This window comes from Natrix helvetica (genome assembly GCF_964273705.1).
Source record: "Natrix helvetica genome assembly, chromosome: 6".
NCBI classification, from domain to species: domain Eukaryota; kingdom Metazoa; phylum Chordata; class Lepidosauria; order Squamata; family Natricidae; genus Natrix; species Natrix helvetica.
The window spans coordinates 29,416,415-29,440,496 of record NC_138553.1 but is presented as its reverse complement, the minus strand read 5'-3'; the positions used below and the strand labels follow the sequence as shown (position 1 = coordinate 29,440,496).

Sequence of the window (24,082 nt, the reverse complement as noted above, 5' to 3'; positions counted from 1 at the left end):
ATGAGTGCTTCTGAACACTATGCAAGACTTGGAGGAATTGTTGAAAATACAAATTAGGCTTGAATTTATTGTCTTGCCTCTCATTTATTTTTTAAATCTTTTTTTAATGAAATCAGTGGATCAGAGAACTACAAAGAGTGGCATTCACGGGTAGATTGATGCCTATATCCTCATACTGAGATTTTAAAGATGGCATATCTATAAGGAAGTATGCCTTTGATCAAATTTACAGGATCTTATGTCATACAACATTGTGTACAAAAATATATCACTATAGTATTCTATATGCTTGGCGTCTTGTTCGAACAAAATCATTTTTCATTAGGCACTTCCATGACATGACTCCAAGACCAGAATACTGATCACCATAGTAAATTAATATCGGGTGCAAGTGGGTCAAGGAGCCAACTTAAATTGTGATAGGTCATACAGATAGGTCATTTTGCTCGGTCAGCATCAACTTTACACTGGATCTGGTCAGTGTAAAGCAGTATCTTCCTGTCAAGAAATGTGAAACAAATCACTTGGAGCACCAATTTTATTTCATGATTTCAGCAATTAAGAGTTCTGAAGGGGTTTTATCGTTGAGCTACATCAGCTCAGAATTTATTATGGCAGTTGAGCCTAGAGCTGAGATTTAAAAACAATGTGGCTATACAGAAACTTCACCCGCATTTCAACAATTGGGCTCTCTGTTAATGTGGCTGCATACTTTGAATTCCTTTAGGTTCAGTTGGTGCCAGGCACAGACTGAAACAGCCTGTCCTTCCTCTGGCTACAAAGAGCAACTGGCCAGAAGGTCTTTTCAGAAGGTCAGCTGTGATGAAGGGAACCCGCCCACACCTTTTGCCACTTAACAGAAGTGTGATGCAGGCATCAATGCGCAGCATGTGATATTTGCGTTCTCAGAAATTGTGGGGGGAATGGTAACAGGTGCAATTGCAAAGACCACTTCATGTAATATTTGATCACACTGGCTAAAAGATAATCCTAGGCTAGATTTGAGAATACCACCCGAACCATCTCCATAACAAGAAAGTGCCTGAGGAGATGCTTCAGGCTGTTTGAAATGAACCTATTGATCCATAAAATGCTGAAATAGCTGGGGGGGGGGGGGATAGCTGGCAAAAATGAAGAATAGCAGGACACTAGGAGAAATTCTTGGCAGAACATGAACTACAGAAATTGTCTATCTTTAAAAGAGGAATTGACAAATGATTGGCAGATACATTTATCAAAATAACTTTTTTACAGTGACTTTATGTTCTTGAGGGAGAACGAGGCAGACAGGCACTGAGGCAAGGCAGGTTGAAGCTAACACAACCTTTATTAACAGTATAACACGGCAAAATGTAAGGCAAACCTCGACCTGGCAAACAGCAACATTTGACAGCTGACAGCTCTTTTTATACTAGAGCTGTCAGACGCTGAACCAATAGAATGGCTGCATTCTCCCGCCAGCTGGCTGATCGCATCTCAACCAATCAGGGGCTGGCAATGATAGTCAATGTCATCGTAGCCTCGAGGACTTAACACCCCTCTCCTCCCAGTTAGCACATGCGTAGTCAGCCAAATATGCCAGTTGGCGTCGGCTCCGCCCAGATCGCCTTAGTTCAGGGGCGGTGGCCAAAGGAGGAGCCGCTGGTGGAAAGTCTGTGGAACATCAGGAGACTGTGCAGCTGAGTCGGTGGGAAACTTGACCGCTGCGGGACTGACCGGATTCTCAGGTAAGCCTGGTGACAAGAACTCATCGGTGGGGGGTGTTGCATGCAGCTCTGTCTGCGCTGGAGCAGCCTCTGTCGATATTAGTTCCCCGTGGCAGGATTGGGCCTGCACCGGGTGTTGGTCTGCTGTGCTGGTGGCTCGCCCTCTGAGCTGGTTGGTGTGTCGGCGCGACATTCGCTCATCACTGAGCTGGATCTTATAAGAGTAGGGTCCAGTTAGTTGTGTGATTTGTCCGGGAAGCCACCTTGGTTTGGCCCCATAGTTTTGGGCGTAGACTGGGTCTCCTACATTAAAGGCCTGTGTGGAGTTACCTGCGAGGGTGCTTTTCTCTGCTGCATAACCAGGGTGTAGCCAGTCCAGGGTTGTCCGGAGCTGACGACTCATAAGCCGTTCTGCGGGACTTTGCTTGATGATTGGGCACGGGGTTGTATGCTGTGCCAGGAGATATTGGGACAGTTTGTCATGCCAATTCCCTGGCCCCAGGTGGCCCAATGCCTCCTTAGCCAACCGGACGGTTCGTTCTGCCAGGCCATTTCCGGCAAGGTGGAACTGGGCAGTTGGGGCGTGTCGTATGCCATGCTGACCTAAAAACATCTGGAAGGGTGCCAACATGAACTGGGGCCCATTGTCAGTCACCACCATGTCAGGCAACCCATGGTTCGCAAATAGCCTCCCCAGCACCCTAATTACGGCCTTCGAAGTGGTGGATGGCATGAGTGCCAGCTCCACCCACTTTGAGTAGGCATCTACAAAGACCAAGAAGTTCTGCCCTAAGAATGGGCCAGCAAAATCCAAATGGACTCGTGCCCATGGAGCCTGGGGCATGTCCCATTCCCTGATAGGCACAGAAGGGGGAGCCGATCTAGATTGCTGGCACTGCTGGCAGGTGGCTACCCAGTTTTCTATTTCCTGACTGGGGAATTCTGGGAGTTGAAGTCCATAGGACTTAAAGTCGCCAAGTTTGAGAAACACTGATCTAGTTGGTTACTATGGGGACAGAAATATGGATTTAGTTAACCTATTGTCTGATGCGAATAGTGATTCTTATTTCTGAACATTGAACATGGTGCATGGTCAATAGCTTTTAATAAAAGTGGTCCCATAACATTACATCAAGTCTTATTTATCCTCGAGGCAATTTGGGATTATAACAATTCATATTATTTTTAAAAAATGATAAAACGGACTGAAAAATAGTGGCTAGCCAAAAATCACCCATAAAGTTTTGTGGCTGAGCAGGAACCTGGATTTCAATTTAAGTTCAAAGTTCTATCCACTCTGACGTAATCAATGCTACAATGTATACTTGTAAAAGTGTATCAGTGACAAAAATGCTGCAAACGATTGAAAAATGTATTTTGCTGCACACTTTGAATCAGGAGATCATACACAACCAAACCTCTCCTAAAGCCTTTGCCCGCCAATCTGTTATAATATACTTTCTTTCTACACAAGTGGCAGAATAAAGATCTTTTGCAAAATGGCTAAAAACTGCATTTCAATTACAGAAGAATATCACTGAACAATTCAATCACTTCTAGATAAACACACATAAAATCAGTCTTTTTACTTACAAGCAAACACAAGACCAGGCTTCAAATTCCTTTTTATTATAATTTCTATTGAAGATTTTAATTACTGTAATAAAAACTAATACAAAGTAAAGTCAGAGCGAGAGAAAGGAAAGTAATAACAGAAAGTGCAAAGTGCAAAGAAAAAAGTAAAAAAGAAAAATGAAGGGTGAAATAAGAAAATAAACAAAGAAGTAACTTCCAATCTTCACAAGCATACATGAGTTTAGTAGGTCTTTTATTACCCTATAAGATTACAAACAGGTATCTCTTCTTCCCATGACCCATTATTTATAAGCAAATGTATAAAACATCAACTTTTCAATCTTGGTGTCAGTAAAAAAATCCATAAACTGTTACCAGAATTTCATAAAAACATACTATTTTAAACATGGTCAAATAAATCAGCTTTATATTTCTTCATTTTACTTCTGAAAATCTGAATCTTTAATTCATTCAAATATTGTTGTAGGATATGATTTCCAAATCTTCTTTATCCCTCTCTTGAGACTTGAACTAGCCTCTTTTGTAAAAATCCAATAAGACACTATCCAGCCATTCTCTAGATTTGTTATTTGTATTTCCCCTTTAATTTTTAAAACCTGTCCAGATAATCAAACTGAAAAAGGGTTTTTCTTTTTGCCTTCAATCTTTAGTCCCCTCTAGTTTCCAAATTAAATCTAATTTCTTATCTCTGTTATGACTAACAGTAGACAAAATAATTTTGGTTCTCACAAAAAGTTGTTTTATATAGTTCCAAAACCTTATAGTAAAAGTTTCAATATTCCAAATTTGTCTGTACCCTTAATTCATTTATAAGTTTCTTTGTTCCAAGTCTTATTTAGCTTTTTGCCATTCATTTCAAATTTTTAAAGTAATAATAATAATAATAATAATAATAATAATAATAATAATAATAATAATAATAATAATTTTATTTGTTAGCCGCAACCCTCTCCCGAAGGACTCGGGGCGGCGTACAATAAAAACAAATAAAATACAGATATGGACAAACATACACAGAAACAAAGACATATACATGTACGTGGAGGAGGTAGACAGATGAGTGAAAACAATTAAAATCACAATTTAAAATCCCTTAAATAAAGTTACAAAATTTAAAAACACGTCAGGAGCGATATGAAATTATGGTTGAGCCAGGCCAGCTACTTGGAATAGGTGGGTCTTGAGCTTTACACGGAAGGAGCGGAGGTCAGAGGTGGTCCTAATATCCGGAGGGAGGTCATTCCACAGGGCTGGGCCTGCCACAGAGAAGGCTCTGCTCCTAGGCGCCGCCCCTCGGCACTGTCTGGTGGACGGCACCTGGAGAAGTCCCTCTCTGTGCGAGCGGATGGGTCGCAGGGATGTATGGGGCAGAATACGATCCCGCAAGTAACTATAATTAGTTGGCTTTTCAAACTTGTTTTTGGAAGATCGCTAATAGGTTTAAGATAGTTAGATAAGCAATTTCTGAATTGATCAGAAATGAGGTTAGCAAACTTGGTGTTCTTTAAAAGGTCCTGCCATCTGTGAGTTTGATTATTGATCCCTTCATCTGTTAATACTTAAACCCATGGGAGACTAATTGTCCAGTGATCTCCTCATAAGGAGCAGCCATCTGGAGCACATATAGGTGATCTCCTGTCTTACCAGTCCTTTGGTCTTTGCCATGATCATCTGTGCTCTCCATGGAGACTTGTTTAGCTCACTATGTCTCTACCAGACGTCAACAGCAGGCTTCATATTCCATTGAAATATGTTCATCAAAGTATAGTTTTATAGTTCTAGAATATAGTTATTAGAACACTGCATTCCAATGCTGTTCGCGACAAAACAAGCTCTACTGAAAATTCAAGTCTTAAATACGTGTGGCTATATTAGACTGCAAAGCATACAAAAATTCTATATTATTTTCTATCAGAGAATAGAATAGAATAGAATAGGAATAGAATAAATAATAGTATAGCTTTATTTGCCAAGTGTGGTTAGACACACAAGGAATTTATCTCCAGTGCCAGAAATTAGGAAATAATCAACTCCTATGATAGTCACATTTGTCTGCTGCTAAAATCTGTTAACACTCTGTTTTTCTGTAGATAGAATCTCTAGCAAGGAAGAGTGGCTCTACTCCAGTGCTTCTCAAATAGTGGGGCGGGCCCCCCAGGGGGGGCGCGAGGCTCCGTAAAGGGGGGCTCAGCTCAAATTATTTTATATATTTTTGTTTTGCAGGTTAAAGTTTTTTTTAATATTGTGTTCCTTTAAATCCTGTGCTCCTTTAAATCTTTTCTGCTACAGTTAATAAAGCTATTCTTTGTTGTAAATTGATCCACATTTCTTTCTTTTTTTAATCTCTTATACGTTAATAAGGATACAGTGTTATGCAGAGGTGTACTTATAACAATTTTATAGACAAATGATACTATTTACAGTCGCGCGGGGGGCGCGAAATGTTTTCTTCTTCCTAGGGGGGGCATGACAGAAAATAATTGAGAAGCACTGCTCTACTCCAATTCAATATTGTTACAGAAAGTAAAGAGTATTCTTGTAGGTGCCACATGGATGCTACCAGAGGCCCATAATGTACGTTTTAGATCCTATATGAACAGCTGACAAAAGTTTTTTTTTAGAACTACTCATTATAACATTTGAAAATCATGTTAGCATTTACAAAATTCTGAAAAATGTATTTTTTTTTGAATTTGTGCATTCTTGTTAATACACAGATCTCCAGCTGACTAATTAACACCTGCAGCAAGGATTTTTATGAAGTGCTTTAGCTTTTCAACTTCTCCAACTATGTTTTAGCAAAAGTGAGCATAATACATTTATTTTTCTATTATTGTTTTTCATGTTTTTCATCAGACAGTGTAAAACACAGAGATTCTCAAACTCTAAAGTGTGCCCGTTTTGTTACTTTGTGAACTTGTAATAGGAAAGGAGCTTGCAGAGTTTCAGTTTTTCTATTAACTCAGCACTTCCTCATATGCCTTTTCTAAGAAACAAACATTTCCCAAGAAGTATTAGCTAGCCTCACTGAGTGTACAATTGAAAGAATTGGCCGTTCTAATTTCATGTGCTTACCCTCACTAGGAAAGCTGGAAGGAGTCTGGCATGAACAAATGGCTGATATCTTTTTAGCAATGTTGTTTCGTTACTGTCAAAAGTGTTCCACGACATGTGTTCTACAACATGTGCTATACTTTGTCACATACTGAAACCTCCTAGCATTTCATCCAATGTAAGCAAACAGACTTATCCTTTGGGCAACCCAATCCTAGTATGTTTTCTAAAACTACCAAATTCAATTATTCAATTACATGGAACTGTAGTCATAATTGCTTTTATTTCATATAAAAGGACTCTGAAGTTTGTTTGCAGTACTTTTCAGTATCATTTTTAAAAGGGAGATAAAGAAGGGCGTTATATGATGTCAACCTCACTCTGATTTTGTACATTAAAAAAAACCAAGTCACATGGATATTGCCAAAAATCATGCGTGGGCATCTCCATGAGGTCACCAAGAACTGAGCCTGATTTAGAGACTTCACCTTTCCTGTCCCAGTGCCTTACATTAAAAGAAAAAGAAAAAAGAAAAAAACACATCTTAAAAAACCTGGAAGATACTCTGAGGCATTCTATCTTAGAGGGATTAAATCTACAGTTTCACGGAAATCATTTGGACATGTAGCATTTTCTCGTTTCCTTTCTTTTAACAATGCAGGCCATTGTGGTTTTGCATTCTAAAGCTATAGGAGAAAGGGCAGGCTCACATTTTTGTGAAATCAGCATCAATACAGATCATGTTTCAAAACAAGAGGTGAAGACCTGTGCTTCAGTTCTGGCAAACACTCTGCTAGCTATCCAAAAACACTTCCAGTAGAATTAAAGTAGGAGGGCCCTACAACCAAGATATCAAAAGCAGCCAAAGATTAGCTATTTCTCCCTCAAAGGGACAAATGAACAAACTCCAGAGACACAAAAGAAATGTCATTTATTTAATTAGACCTTCTAGGGTTTTTTTGTATGAGCACAGCCATCTGCTGTCCAAGAAAAAATTGCAGAGATTACAGAAAATTCCAAAATTCTTAGCTCATATTTCTTCCAGGCTTGCCCTCTTCAAATTAGGACAAATAGCTGATACAAGAAGAGTTTCAAGGTCTCTGGCCCATCTTCTTCAGGGTACGGTTCAACTGAAAGAGACAGACATCTAATTACAAGTTAATTGGGGGAGGGGGAGATAAATACCCACATAGTTAAGCACTTCAGTGTCATTGCCGCAATTATACATTCTCCAAACAACTGTCTGCATCCTACCAAGAATGCTGACTGCAGCTGAATAAATCAAATCCAGCCCACATGCAGACTGTGCTAAGGTGGACAGGTTTGAGGTCAGACCACCAACGTATTTGTAAAAAGAGATGGGCAACTGCAAATTACACAAACTGTACATGATTTTATCCAAATCTCTACTGGCAAAATTGTTTAGAAATCATCATTTCTGGAAAATAACTATTCAACTGCTAAAAAACAAAACCCTAGAAAAAGAATTTTGGAGTTATTGAAATTGGAAGATTCATAGCAAAGATGGTGGTTGCAAAGGATTCGTACTCATTCATCCAGCTGGTCTTTTCAAAACTTTTTACTCTTGGGATTGCTTTCAGAAACCTCATTAGGCAGTATTATTTCATCTCCTGCATCGTTTTCCAAAATTTTATGCTATATTATGCATTTCTAGAGACTTCCTTATTCTCTCCTTCACCAATCATGTAATCCCCACTCATGCAAATATCACCAACTAGTTATGTATTCTGAAGGTGAGTCAATATACTACATTTTATCTCCTAGTTGGTGGGACGCAGGGAGTTGTGCTGTACATGAAATGTGCAGAAAAAACTTAAGATGTGATAGAGCTCTATATGGAGAAAGGTTATTCCAAATTATGACATTAGAAAAGCCACCCAATAAAGTGATAAAGATCAGAATAATGGAATGTTTTTATTATTATGGAGTATTAACTGCTGATTATAATAAAATCAGTGTTTGCTGCAAGAATCACAAGTGTAGAAATAAACTGATTGCTTAGCAAATGGCTCAGTGGTTAAAGGGAAGATGTGTGATATGACCTTGATTGTTTAATGCATTTGTAAAGAAATGTGTAAGGAATGCTTGTGGTGATGTTGGAGAGTTGTTGATTTGGAACATGTATTTATATTGCCTTGTTGTTGATTGAGAACCTGAATAATTTCATCAAATGTTAAATTGTATGGTGCAGTAAAATTTAATGAAATTTTGCAAGGAAAACAGTGAACAATTATGAATGACAAAATGGGGGAAAATAGACCAAGTAGATGAATTTTTGTATCGTAACAAAATGCTTAGATAGGAAAATGTAGAAATTTTAAGATGTGTAAATACTAGCACTGAGCAGTATAATCTATTGCAAGGAATTCATCAGAAATAGCAAAAATAGCTGCATAAAAAGCCCACTTTGTTATATAGGAGTGAGACTTGGATATGTCAAGAGAAGCATAAAGCCAAATAAAGTGGGAACAGTATACTTAAATATATGTGATAAAACAAGGAAATAATTAGAAATGAGTGGACGCAATAAGAATGTAGGCTAAATATAAGAGACCAATATGTTGAATTGGTTTAGCCCTATAGAAAAAATGAATGACCATCAAATTGCAGGTAAAAAATAACACATGGATTAAAAGAAAGGGAAAGACTGAGAAGAAATTAATGAAGTCCTGAAAAAAAAAACCAGAATAACAAAAGGCATGTGTAAATATGATTGAAACAGAGATGGTTTGCATGTATTTTGAAAGGTAAAGAGAAATGTAGAAGTGGTGATGATATAAATTAGAACCAGCTGCTTCCTTTCTCTTATTTTAGATGTTTCTTTGGTTTATTGATTCTTATTCCTTTCAGCTCTTTACACAATGATGCTTAACCTGACAGGGAACAACATAATGGGCATGCATGTATAAAGTTGTAAGATTTTTGTGATCAAGAAAACCAACAGAAAGTACATATTACAGAAATTAATATTTACCATTGCTCAACTATATACAATATATTCAAAATAATTCAGCCATTTCTGTTTAAACCATTTGTTGTACCCATTGCTTGACAGTCACTGCAAAAATAACCCCAACTGGCTGTTGTAAGAGTCACCTTGTGATCTTCATTAGACAGCCCAAAATTAGCATCTTCAAAATTAGATTTGCCTGGCATTATTTGTAACATAAGCTGCTTATATTTTGGCGAGCCTCTGCAAAAAGGTTGCAGTCTAGGAGAGCATCTTTCACCGACTCTGACCTTTCATTCTTATGAGGGCAAACTCTTTGTGCAGTAGGGATCTCCTGACCCCTACTTTTCAACATAACTACAATCATGCCACTTAAGGCAATATGATATTTACAATGGCTAGGATTAAGTAAGGCATCTGAAGAGCATAGTTACTTATAATTGAGGCCATTTTAACCATGCATTACCATGGTTAGCCCTTATGAAGCTGGCTGGTATCTTGGTTTTATTTTAAAAATAATGATGATCAAAGTGCATCACACAACTCTGAACAAACCTTGTATTGACATACAATTTGTTGATTACAAGTAATTAGGAACTGAATTCTGGTATGATGACAAAGAAGGGTTTTAGAACTCTCCGTTCTTGCTCTTCTATCCAAAATAAAAACAAAGCAGGCAATTCAAGGAGGGGGGAGCCGTTCACCCCCTCTACAAGAGCTTGCCAATGCCCAGCAGTCTGACAATCTTTGAGGGCTTAATCACAAGGCAGCTTTACATGATGCTCATCTGATAGCTTCCCTCCATTTTCCCACCATGATCCCACGTTAAATGGCTTCAATAGAGAATACTGAGCCATTTCAATTTTTTAAAAACAAAATAGGAAATAGGGATAATCATTTTACTTACACACACACACACACACAGACATCTTTACTCCTTTGGATAGATTGCTGGGTAATGCAGTGACCTCTTCAGGATGGCTAAAACAGCCATATTTTGCTTTCTGGGTGGCAGGCTGCCGAGCAAAATGCATGGGATCTTTCTGACAACTCCCTTTTCTCACAGAAAGGGGGCAGCAACGCCAGCCATTGCTTCATTTTGGGGTTGCATACAAATACTGTTTGGAATAACTTGGTGCTCTTTTAATGCTTGACCACCTTTGCATGGAAAGAAGCCCAGACTGAAGCAAGAAAGAAGTGTTTTAAGTTTCATGGCCACCAGGTTTTGAGAACAATGCCATTTATTGGTCAATAAGTGTCTCCTGTGCATTCATCCATGAACTTACCTCTTCAAACTTATGAATCTGACGGATGAAGAAATCCCCATAGCGTCGAGCAACTTTTGTATCTGCAATATGGATCATGTCCTGCCAAAAGGCAAGTAGAAGTTAGCAACATATCCGGATTCTGCTAGGAGACATCTGCTGGGTAGTATGTCTGCTCTAGACTGGGATTAGGGATTTATTTTTTATACTGCCTTGTATCGTGCTGAAACATGACATGCTTGTCCAAATTAGGACTTGCTGTCATGAAAATGAAAACCTGCTATTATCTTAGACTGGATTTAGTCTGTTTTAGTCTCTTTGGGGGTTTCTACCTGAAGCTCATGCCCCTAAGAGAGGTGGCCCAGTGATCTGGTCTCACAAGGGAAGTGCTTCAGAGAAGGGATTGCTCCCCCCCCCCCTACTTCTATATGGCCCCTGAGAAACAGTCAAGGCAAGGGAATGGTGGGAGTGTCTCATTTTTGTATCAGTTTCCAACACAGATTCATCTCACGTGTATAAAGGAACTCAAACCCAAGAGAAGATGTAAATGAGTTTGATGATGATACATTCCAGTTGTTGGAATGTATCCTGTTGACTGGAGTTCAGTACATCTAAACAGTATCAAGTTCAGGTACTATGTACTATTGTCAGAAGGGTTGGAGAAACGTCAAACCTTGTCAATGTAGAAGTCCACCTCAGAAGCTGACTGGAACTCTCCATCCAAGGCGGAGATGCCACTTGTCCAGACCAGGTTTTTCATTTTGTGTTTGAAGACCAGCAGTTGGATGCAGAATTCCTGCTCTGTGAGGTCCAAGAAGCCAGCCAGTTTAGTCACAGGCATAGTAGTGTACAGTTTGAGGAAACTGCGAATGGTGGACAGCTGAGCTTGCTGCTGGACTTCATCAGCAAAGACCTTCAACTGCTGCAGGTATGGTTCCTTATGATAATTGGGATGCACGTTGTCGTAGTTGGGTACTACGGGCGAGACAAATTTGGGACAAGAATAGCTGAACAGCTCCTCGTATACCTGGGGGTCTCCCTTCTGCATCCGTAGCATCTTATCCCCATACTTCTCTCTAAGCTGCAGGTGAATGCTTTCATCAATGCGCATTGGATACATGGCAAGAGCAATGGCCAAAAGAGCATGCATCTGCTCATTTTGCTTGTTAATCTGAAAAATAAACAATACCCGTGAGAAACATTAAAGTTAAGTTACACTTCACATCTAAGAAGATATAGGTGTAGCGGCTACTTGCCAAGTAGCACACCCTTAAGTCTCACGTTTGTCATGAATTCATGGGTAGCTTTCCAAAGTAAAAACTATACATGCATACGTACACTGACACACAAATTGAAAATAAAAGCTGCCCTGATCCATTAAGCTCCCTGAACGTAGACAGTGGCATCATTCTAGTTCTGCTTAATAGGCCAAGTCCTTTGGATAACTGGGTTAGCTTAATATAAAGGGATTTTTAAAAAGCACTTTGAAATATACATTGTATGCTTTTGGTGTCTTTAAATAAGTCACTATTTTTAAGTCTCTTGCCTACTCTTGCCCCCTCCCCCTTTTAAGGAATACTTAAAAATAAAATCCCAAAGAGTTCTCAGCTCTTTGAACATTAGCTTTGAAGACCAACCCAATAAGAATATGAGAATTCATGACAGAAGTGATTACCACATTTAAGAAAATAACAGCAAAAATAGGAGGAACTGAGATACCAACATAGGCATATGCTTGTAGGAATTTCACCAGACAGGATATACTGTACTTTTTTGAGTATAAGACGCTCCGAAGTATAAGGCGCACCTAGCTTTTGGGGAGGAAAACAGGAATTTTTTTTGCCTCTACCTCCCAGCAATTTGCCTCCTTGGAGAAAACACCAAAAAGCCAGTTTCAGTTTCAGCACAGCCTGATTAGCACAAGCAGCTGATTATTGGGCATCCTTATTATCAACTTTTTCAGGCTGCAGAGGTTGCCTTTGCCTATTGCTGCCTCTGTGCCCCCATTTTCGGCCTCTGCATGCCCCGTTTTCGGCCTCCTTGCACCCTGTTTTCTGCCCGTTCCGGGGATCAGAATGAGCTGAAAATGGGGCGCACGGAGGCCGAAAATAAGGCGCATAAAGACGGCAATAGGCAATGGCAATCCCTGCAGCCTGAAACAGCTGATGGGGAGGCCAATCCAACCAACAATCAGCTGCTTGTGCTAATCAGGCTGTGCTGAAACTGAAACGGGCTGTTTCCTGCAAGGAGGCAAATTGCTGGGAGGCAGAGACTGGCAGGTGGACGGGGCTACATTCGGTGTATAAGACGCACCCAAATTTTCACCCTCTTTTAGGGGGGAAAAAGTGTGTCATATACTCCGAAATATACGGTACATTAACAAAGAGTATAAAGGTTTGCACAGTTCACAATAAGGAGCCGGTCCCATAGAAACGGATTTTGAAAAAAGTATCACTACATGAAGGGATGGGAAGGTGGAAAGGGCATCAGCAGCACAACAGCAGACTAGGGAAATAGAAAAGTTAAATCAAATTATCAAAGTGTCCAAAAGTTAAGACTGAAGTTTGATATACCTAGGGCAAATGAAAAGGATCAAAGAATAAATACTCTCCTGAAAGATTTAATCAGTTACATACTGGATGCATCTGGCAGGAGCTATTGATGCCAGGAAAGTAAATAAGGTTCAGCTAAACCAGAAAACATGTGTACATTTTTAAACAAATGACTTGAACTGAAAGCTGAAAGCTGGGTACAACATACTTCTTGGTATCAGTGAAAGAGATACTGATAGAATTGGGTTGAAAGAAGATCACTGGCACTATTCGCAAACAGGAAAGAATTGTCAAGGATAGAAGCCTTTCTACATTTTACCATTTCATATTTGTAAGTTGTTCTCTGGAACATGCTCTTGGTCCTCTGAATATACAGCAGAATATTAGCAAAGACACGGATTGCATCTTGGTAGCGTCGCATCATGAAGTATGCAAAACCGACATAGTAATAGGTGGTAACCTGGCATTCTGGCACTCGTGAGTACATACTCTGAGAAGGGAGAAAGGAGACATTGCTCAGCACAGGAGGAGTCGGGAAAGAAATGCTATCGGGCGCTACAAAGAGTGAATAGCGTCATTCCAAAGGCTATAATGTTAAGGACTTGGCAGCGTATTTACGATTAACAATTAAGCCCAAAACTTCTGTTGCTAAGCAAGACAGTTGTTAAGTGAATTTTGCCCCATTTTACTACCTGTTCCCCACAGTTGTTAAGTGAATCTCTACAGTCATTAAATTAGTAATATGGTTATTAAGTGAATCTGGCATCCCCCTTGAGTTTGATTGTCAGGTCACAAAAGGTGATCGCATAACCTTAGAACACTGCAGCCATCAAAAATATGACTCAGTTGCCAAGTGTACGGATTTTGTTCATGTGACCATGGGAATGCTGCAACGGTTGTAAGTATGAAAAATGGCCATAGGTCACTTTTTTCAGTGCTGTTGTAACTTCAAACAGTCCCTAAATGGACTGATGTAAGTTGAGGACGACCTGTAGTGTTTCTGAAGCACTGCAGGAAGCAGAGCACCTCCTTACTCAATCTTACGGTAGCATTTTAATCCTACAATTTTCAGAGAGATAGGCCCGTTAAGTTCCTTGCAACAAACATAATGAAGAGAAACAGAGTACCAGTGGTGGGGTACGACGAGTATGCCCCGGTACGGGCGTACTGGTGCCTGCTGGGAGCACCAGGTACCGTTCCAGTATGGTGCTCCAGAGGTCCCACCCGCCCACCCGTCCTCCTTACCAGTATTTGAGCTGTTTGGGGCTTACGCACATGGAGCGTACGGCGCCTGCGCGACACTCCGCCAAGCAGCTGGAATGTTGCGGAGGCGTCGCGGAGCATCGCAGGCTGTAAGTACACATATGCGTGCTGCGCGCATGCTGCGTACGTTCATGTAGTGGACACCCAGCCCCATTGCACTGTTCCGGTTGCAACGGGATCCGGAACCCACCACTGCAGAGTGCCTTAAACTTGAGCAACAAGATGTTGTTATTTTATTCTATTTAAACCAATCTATGATTTTAAAAGCAAATGTATTCAGCATTTTTAACCCAAACTTGTTCATATATATTTTTAAATAGTTATCTTCAGCTAGCTGGCAAAAAAGAGAGTCAAAGATACACATTTTTCTCTGATTAAAAGGTACAATGTAACAATTTCACCATTGTAAAGATCTCCTATTACAACCTTCCCCAACTCTGTACTTGACAGCAAGGAGCTGTCAAGGGAAATCATGGCAATCCTGTGTGAAATCAAAGGGGCTGTTTATTTTCAGCTCAAACAGAGCCCAAATTAGATGGGGCTATATCTACTGTATACAGATTACTGGTTTTCTTCACATTAGCTTGTTTATAATATACAATCTATATGATTTATTTGGAATGAAGGGAATAGTAGATTTATAGTAGGGGAATAGCAAGGGGAAAGTAGGTCGGATATAAGCACAGCTAACAGTCACCAGAGAAGAAAAGAACTAATCTTGTAATATGCATTAATTTTCTAAATTATATTAGCGTTAAATATGGGCAATAGCTTGAAAAGTACTATTTTGTATGAAACACAAAACCTGAACAGTAACGGATGGCTTGGTATTTAAATGCCTGAGAATATAAAAGCAACAGAAACTTTTAAAGAGAGCCCACATTTCTTTTGAGTACAAAGAATAAAAGTAAGCTGGAAATCTCATTGTACAGTTCTGAGACATTCAACAGGCTCAACCTGACAACTATTGTTTAGAGAAAAAATATTTTGCAGAACATTTAGCATCCTACCAAACAAAATCTATATATTTATATAATTATAGCTGTCCAGAGCCATATTCATGAGACGGATGGTGAAATAAATCCACGCAAATAAATAAATACTCCAGAAGGGAAATGTCCTTTAAAAAAAGTGCAATTTTAACACAAAAGTGGCTCTATTACCTTCTTGTTAAGCTCAATATTTTCCAGAACCTTGATGGCTTGATAATAATCACCCAACAATGAATGGAGGCGCAGCAGACCCACAAGGCTAAAATAGCCCAACATCTTATATAAAGAATGACGACCGTATTCTCCAGCAACACTCTCAGGATCACCTAAGTGGGGGGGAAAAAAATTGAAACTATATATGTGAACTTTAATGCAACAGTGAATTAAAATGCAAATTTCAATCTGCCAGCTTGATTCCTCATCAGAATGAAACAGCTGAAGACATGATCAGAATGAAAATTGCTAGACCTTCCTCGTGAATAAATTACTGGATAATTATTATTGATAATTTATCATGGGAAAGCCCACTCATTTAAAAATATTTATTTCCTTACCTCCACTGGTATAGACTTCCAGTTGCCTGTTGATGTTGGATTTGTCCACTATGGAATATAACACATTAAGAACACTGTGGACATTCCAGATCTTAGGATTTAACCTCAAGAAATCAATTTCTTCCTCAGATTTCTTAGCAGTCTTGCAGCGATACTGACTGTAGGACTGAAACTTTACAAGGATATAGAGAATACAAGAGGAAAATTAGGATGGTATTATTTTCCTCCTTGGATTATTATTTTTTTACATAACCAGAATAAAAATGAAATGACTGAATAAATTGGGAATTATCCAAAGGCAAAAGGGAGAAAGGAAGAACAGTTCATCAATGAGTATCAATGTTATGTTGCATTATAACAAAATCAAACTATATACTATTTTACAAATGAAAATAGTAAAGTTTCCTCAGTGCTAATCAGAAACCAAATTGTAGCTATAACAATTTGTAGGAGGAAAAATAAATAATGTGAGAACCCTGAATAAAATTACAACTCATCATAAAAATATTATTCAAGTCACTAACAATAGGCATATTTGTATCCAAAATATCTATAGCAGTGATGGCGAACCTATGGCATGCGTGCCACAGGTGGCACGCAAACCCATTTGTCAGGGCACGCGAGGCGCTGCCCTGTCAGCTGGCCAGCGTGCATGCGCGTACTGGCCAGCTGAGTTCACCGTTTTTAAAAGCCATTTTTCGCCCTCCCCAGGCTCCAGAGGCTTTATAGGAGCCTTGGGAGGGCGAAAAGAGCCCCCCCGGAGGCCCTCTGGAGGCTTCAGGAATGCTTAAAATGACCCTCCGAGCAAACCGGAAATGACTTCCGGTTTGCTCAGAGGGTCATTTTAAGCGCTACGAAGGCGTCAGGGAAGCCTCTGGGCCTCCAGGGGGGGCGGGGGAGGCTCTTTTCGCCCTCCCCAGGCTCCTATAAAACCTCTGAAGCCTGGGGAGGGCGAAAAAAGCATGTAAAAATGGGGGTCGCGCCTGTTGTGCACGCATGCGCACTGGGGGGTCGCGCATTGCATTATAGGTGCAGCAGCTTGCACACGACCCCCCTGCACTCCCCCCACTTGTGGCACGCGAGCCAAAAAAGGTTCGCCATCGCTGATCTATAGTATATGTCAAGCAGAGCTGACACAAAACAGAATTTAAATTCTGTCGAGCACACAAAATTCCATACAAATTGCAATCTTATATACCTGTATAGAAATAAACCCTTCTTTCTATGCATATATATAATTGGATATCTGCAGTGTTCCAAGACCCAAAAAGAAAAATATAAACATTCCAACCACAAAGCTGCTGGAAGTCTTACTGCTTTGGGAAGTTTTTTGCAAATCACTTGCATGCTTAGCATCTGATTCTAGTGATCTTTGTAGATTTTCATCATTGTTAAAAAAGGAATAGATATAAGAGAACAATCCATTTTATACCTGATATATAAATTCATCTATAATATCCCAGAGCCACTGATTGGGTAGTTCTAGAGGAGCTGGGCCATCTGCATCTAGAAAGGAACATTCAAATAGAATATATAGAATGAATAATACAAGACAAAGAGTGTATTTGTTTTTATTCTCTCCACATCTTACCGATAAAACAATAAAGAGGCAATCCTGGACTGTTGACTGAGCAGTTCCAAAAACAAGTTAGAACCTAGCTTTATAGCATTATTAAAGCATTTTGCATTGTGCTAAAACCCTTCATAATGTAATTTATTTACCAAATTTGGGGTGGGGATGGGGACACTATACATTGCTGCATTTTCCAATAGTTATTTTAATCCAAATTAGATCCCACCATTAGTTAATGAACACTGAATATTTACTAATTTATCAGCTTGCACTATTGCTTCTTAGTTTAATTTTACATGCTTGCATTGTTTTCTAGGCATTCTAAATAAACACTATATCATAGCAGATCATTTCCTTAATAGAACGAAATGTAAAAAGGAAAAGGAAAAACCAAACAGAGATGTACAAAATCAGAATAAAGAAAGGGATTTTTCTTTTAAAAAAAATAAAGATATACAATACTAACAAAAGGGGTCAGAGAGCTTCAGAAGGCTTCCGGGAAAAACACACTTGGGAACAGAGTTATATATTAGGATGTTAAATTGACTAAATGTTAATATAGAAGATATATTCTTATTACCCCTTGTACAATACAAAGAATTATATAATTTTAAAGACTCACTAAGAATGTAGTTGAAGAGATTGCAGTAATTGTAATAAGATTCAAATCTTTGTTCCAGGGTTGGGCCACCCTGCAATAAATGAAGAAAGAGTAAATAGTTGTCTGAATTTCTGAAATGAATGAATATATGGTCTCAGAATTCTCAGCAAACAGTGAACAAAAAGTAAATGTATTTTTCATGAATGACAATCTAAACCTGATACTCACACTGACTTTAGCATAGATGTGTCTGTAATACAACTCCTTGTACAAAATCAGGAACACAGCATCTACAAGTAAAGAAAATTTATAAATTGTTGTATTTGTATTGGCCTTTTCATTCAGTTGGTTTTCAACTTTTCATACAAGTGAAAATAATAAAATATATCAGAAATCCAAAAAAATCCTATAACAAATACAAGTCAAAGCCTATCAACAGCATGATTCTCTGGTAAATAAAATTTCATACGCTATCTGAAAGTTAACAAATATGATATGCTAGAATATGCTACAAATACATTTTCATCTGATTACAGTCTCTCTTGCTAATGAGCATCTGAGATATCTCAGAATTTGGGATCCTACACTGACTACAACCATAATAAAAACGGGCTATTATTATTTTGATAAAAACTAGTCATGTTGCATATTAAAATTTTCAGTATTGTACTACACTATAAAATCTTCAAGCATCTAGTGGCATTGTTAAAAATTTATTCAAGGATACTGAGTGATGCAAATAGGAAATACGGTTAAGATAGGAGATTTCTTCTGGCAATAGAGACCCTCTAATTTGTTGAAAATATAATATCAATATCTTAATACAGTAGGATGCAAAAGTTCAAGGACAATATTTTTTTTTATACCACCTCTTAACTTTGTCATGTGTCTCACAATTACAGTACAAAAAACAAGCCAGGTATACGATAAAAAAAGAATAAAGTCTTCTGCTGAATCTCAATTTTAGGCTTATCATACAAATGTTGGAAATGTGGATCAAATCAGATCACATGTGACATATCCTGTTACATTAAAGGAATAATTTGGAATTAAGAGAACTCAATGCAATTCTTAAATCTGTCTTCTGTCGTTCCTCCCTCTCCCCAATTACTCTTCCAATATAGGACAAAAGTCAGAATAACATTTTCTATTTAAAATTCTTACCATTTCCAACCTGTGGAGCAATAGCTTCTGCTTCTGGCCACGGCGTGTTTTTAAAGAACCTTTCTGTTAGTTTGGTCCAACTGCAATACACATCAGTATTTAGAAAATCATGGCATGACTGATTATAATAAACCTATATAACAAACTACCACAATTTACATGACCCCCTCACTTTTTACCAACTCTACATATGTAAAGATTTCCATGAGAAAAATGGTAAGAAAGATGCTAAAGAACAAGATTTTTCAGTGGTATGTGCCATCATGTGAGCAGATGGCACGTCACTTAAAAATCTTGTTCTTTAGCATCTTTCTTACCATTTTTCTCATACCTGCATAATCGTTAATTATTTCCAATTATATGGTTACAATTATATAGCTCATTAATATTTTATCTTTTAAAATATAATTGAACCATAATAAGAACTATCCATACTGATAGTTCTTGTTCTTTTCTGAAGCAAAAGAAATCATACCTGTTTTCATAGATGTCTTGGATCTCATACACCTTCTGATCAATGACATCACTAGATATGCGACTGGCCTGAAGCTCATACACTTTCTGGTCAATCAGATCTGAAACAGTCTTATGAAAGTACTGGATAAAATTTTTTATCACTTCTGGAATCACCTGAAAGGTTTGCTGTTCATATTGCCGTTCATAGGCTAAATCCTGTTTTGGATCTCCTATGAAATACAAGATATAACAACTATATCAAAGCATAACATCAGGAAGACATAGAATAGTAATGTTTTGAATCTAACATTTAAATGCATGCATCTGTTTTAGAATCCTCATTTTTAATAAAATTCTTCAAATGTGAACATGGGCAGATGCCAGGAAGGAGGAAGGAGAAGAGGAATGATAACATACTGATGATGCCATCCATGGAAATACCATTACTTTCATACTTGCAACAATATGTCATGATGAAAATACAGTATATAAGAGCAGCATTTGCATGATGATATCTGTCTGTCTGTCTGTCTGAGGCTCATAGCCCATCACAGGCCACTCAACACTTTGGCAACATTAGGGTTACTGTGGAGGCTAACAAACATGAATATGTTGTTCGTCCATTGTTTTTTTTAAGAGGATCTTGACATCTAACAGGTTGCGGGTTGTCCACAATGTGTCCGTAGGTGGCTGGTAACGCCTTTACGGGCATGAAATGTTCTGCCACATGTCGGGCAGACATGTGTGGGCAACATTGTTGGAGCATTTGCGGCTCTGGCTTTGCGGAGAAGTATAATAGCAGCATTTGCATGATAATATCTGTCTATCTGAGGTTCATAGCCCATCATAGGCCACTCAACACTTAGGCAACATTAGGGTTACTGTTTTTTGCTGACGAGCTTGGGGATCCCATGAATTTGGAGACTCTGTTAAATGTATTAGTTAACTAGATGCATTCTTTGCGTGCTTTGCTGTCATTCCATCTTATTTCTTGGGTGTTTTTTTTACCTTACTTTTATATTGCCTTTATACTAATTTACATTGGGCTTTTTAATAGTATTTATGTGTTTTGTTCTATTATGGATGCTATCCAGAGTCACAATGTGAATTTAAGCCATAGTATTCGTGGTATCTAAGTCAGTAACATTTTTTTCTTAATTAAAATTTGCTTTTCAATTGGCAAATTCAGAAAGCTTTTTTTCATAATATTCGTAAACTCCCCGAAGAAGTAATTTGTTTTGGGAGAGAGTAACTGCTCTATAATCACCCAAATGAATTCCATAACTGAGTGGACATTTGAATTTGGATCTTCCCAATTCAGTGGACAACTTTAAAAAAATGTGTATTAAATAAAATCCCATTATTCTTAAGCAAGCCAATCTGAATAAAACACCTACAATAGATTACAAGAATGGAAAGTACAAGAATGGAAATGCCTAGGGGTTATTTTGTATGGCCAGATTTTTTAAATTTCTAGTTTCCACTCAATTTTTTTTTCACATTTTAGCCTACCACTGCAAATTAAAAGCAATTGGCAAAGAAACAAACCGGAAAAAAAATAAAGTTCCTAAACCAAAGATATGTCAAAGTACTTTCTTTCCATAAGAGAAAAGTATCAAAAGTTTAATAAAGCACATGGTTATCCTTTTTTTTTTTTTGCTAGAAGTGCTTTGAGTCCAGCCCACTTCTTTATTCAATTTCTAGCAAAAAATGGATAACTATGTGCTTTATTAAACTTTTGATATTTTTTTCTCATGGAAAGAAAGTATGTTGACCTATCTTCGGTTTAGCAACTTAAAATTTTTCCCGGTTTGTTTCTTTGCCAATTGCTTTTAATTTACAGTCATAGGTTAAAATGTGGGGGGGAGGGGGGGAATTGTAGCACAACACACACGTAGGATAGTACTCTTTGCCTAACATAAATTCAAAGTAGGAGGACCATCAATATGAAAGTATACGGACTCACCTGTGTGTAAATCATAATCCCCTGTATAAGCATATGGATCGTAAGAGCCCTGCAAAAAGAGTGTGGGAAGGGAAGGCTTGAATCTGATACAGATAACACAGTGCAACATACTTAATCGTTGCCCCCCTCCCTCTCATATGTGAACACCCACGGATTTGGAAAACAAGACCCTTCTTCTGGGCTTTGTTTTTAATGACAACTCAGCCTAGTAACCCCTTTTCCTTCCACTATAGCAGGGATCTCCACCTTGGCAACTTTAAGACTTGTGGACTTCAACTCCCAGAATTCCTCAGCCAGCAAAGCTGGCTGCTGAGGAATCCTGGGAGTTGAAGTCCACAAGTCTTAAAGCTGTCAGCGTTAGAGACCCCTGCACTATAGGGAGGCGCCCGGCCATCCCTTTTATCCGAAAACGCCAAGCAAAACCATCCACGAAGGTCCCCATTCCCACACGCCAATCAAGACCTCAGTGAATAAATACGCAAAGCTTGTACCTCTTCGTAATCGTCCACCGGGTACGACATGGCGGGCTTAACAGCACGGGAAAAAAGAGAACGCACACCGCCGAACAGCCGATCGTGCGGAGAACGTTGCAGCAAAGAAAGTCTTCCGGCAACCGAATTTGTGGAACTTCCTTTGTAAACCGGAAGTCGCCGGTATAAAAAGTCCGTTTGGCGGACAACTTAAAATAATGTAGGGCTAGATGGGACTGTGTTAATCTGCTGCCAATGCGAAGAAGTAAACGTTCTACGTTTAGTGTGTGTATGTTATAAGCCTGGCGGCAACCACGCTTAGAAAAAGTAGTGTATTTGGTACAGTACTGTTAATTGTTATGAAAGAAATGCGGGTTATAAATCTATTAAATAACAAATCTCTGTTAGATCAAATCAAAAGATCCCTAAAGCATTATCTGAGCTTCAGCATTGATCACTCAGTTGCAAGATCACAAGCAGGGTAAAAATGTCACAAATTTCCAATGGTTTTTAGTGACCACAATTGATGGGATTTGACAAATGGATAGAGCAACAGGTTTGAATGCCTCAATAATCACTACACAAGAATATTGCCTCCTAACCTGAAAAGTCAATTTTGTTTTTATAAAGCATTCATTAGATAATAAAACAAATTTCTGATTCACAAGTGCAACTCAAATGAATTCATAATTACGTACTAAGGAGGAATGGTGAAAATATATAAGAAAGCATAAACAAAGTTTAGCCACAGCTGAGACATTTCAGTACCACTATTTTTATAAAAGCATATTCTTTGCTCCCAAAGAGGAGCAAAAGAATTACAGAATACTTGTTTCCTGAGAATGTTCCTGTACACTTTCAATAAGAAAAAAAGACTTAGGTCTACAGAGGAAAAAAATTAACAAAAGGCATGACACCAAAAGTTAAATCTACTGAGTTTCTGCCCTGTGGGGTTTACTTATCAATGCTTAATACTACATTTATAACAACAAATTGTCACTGAACCTATATAAACCCTTTATTTTAATTTGAACAAGATGTAGACATTACAATCTAATGCCTGGAAATAATACCTTCTCTCAATACTGAGGTTTTAAACTTGGTAAATATGTTTGTGTATTTTGTAGCTATGGCAGTGTGCTTTGCTGTTGTTTCATTTTGGGGGTCAAGTAATTACAGTATTTTCCCCCTCTGAAATGCGGTAGCTCAGTGGCTAAGATGCTGAGCTTGTTGATCGAAAGGTTGGCAGTTCAAATCCCTAGCGCCACGTAACGGAGTGAGCTCCCATTACTTGTCCCAGCTTCTGCCAACCTAGCAGTTCGAAAGCATGTAAAAATGCAAGTAGAAAAAATAGGAACCACCTTTGGTGGGAAGGTAACAGCACTCCGTGCACCTTTGGCATTTAGTCATGCCAGCCACATGACCACAGAGACGTCTTCGGACAGCGCTGGCTCTTCGGCTTTGAAACAGAGATGAGCACTGCCCCCTAGAGTGGGGAATGTCTAGCACATATGTACGAGAACCTTTACCTTTACCTTAATTACAGTATTTTCCCCTCTGAAATGCTTTTTTAAATGCTTGCTGCCTTGAGTAACTTTATTATATTTCTTAGAGTTGCACAAGTACTGTATTATCCTGGGTATAAATGAGATCTCTAATGAAATCTTGGTATGCATTCTGCACTTCTGTTTAGGATGGTACAGTAGTTAAAGCCTCCCCATTTGCAGATTGTGGTTTCACTTCCTTCCCCTGAAGGAGTAGTACCATCCTTTTCTGCTACTTGGGATGTCCAACTGCCCTTCTCCCTTTTCACATTCTGATATCTCTTAGGTGTAAGGTGTGCTGTTTTGCCTATGTAAAGAGGCACATATATGAAAGAGCGTTTTATCCTAGTGTATA

At 38.7% G+C, this 24,082-nt stretch overlaps 1 protein-coding gene across 2 annotated transcripts; it reads right to left on the bottom strand.

The window, feature by feature from the left end:
• Positions 1-7,270: 7,270 nt before the first annotated feature.
• EIF3L (eukaryotic translation initiation factor 3 subunit L) lies at positions 7,271-22,357 on the bottom strand. 2 transcript variants are annotated; one of them, XM_081958511.1, is made up of 13 exons: positions 22,205-22,357; positions 21,714-21,762; positions 19,767-19,977; positions 19,292-19,371; positions 18,356-18,417; positions 18,149-18,218; positions 17,386-17,459; positions 15,954-16,125; positions 15,571-15,725; positions 13,464-13,634; positions 11,266-11,763; positions 10,614-10,694; positions 7,271-7,486 (listed from the first exon to the last, which is right to left on the bottom strand). In XM_081958511.1, exons 1-13 carry the CDS (start codon positions 22,232-22,234, stop codon positions 7,448-7,450), a joined length of 1,692 nt encoding a protein of 563 aa, XP_081814637.1. In that variant the 5' UTR covers positions 22,235-22,357; the 3' UTR covers positions 7,271-7,447. The 2 variants fall into 2 exon arrangements, with proteins under 2 accessions (XP_081814637.1, XP_081814638.1); XM_081958512.1 differs by lacking the exons at positions 19,292-19,371; positions 21,714-21,762; positions 22,205-22,357 and having other exon boundaries at positions 19,767-19,976.
• Positions 22,358-24,082: the final 1,725 nt, after the last annotated feature.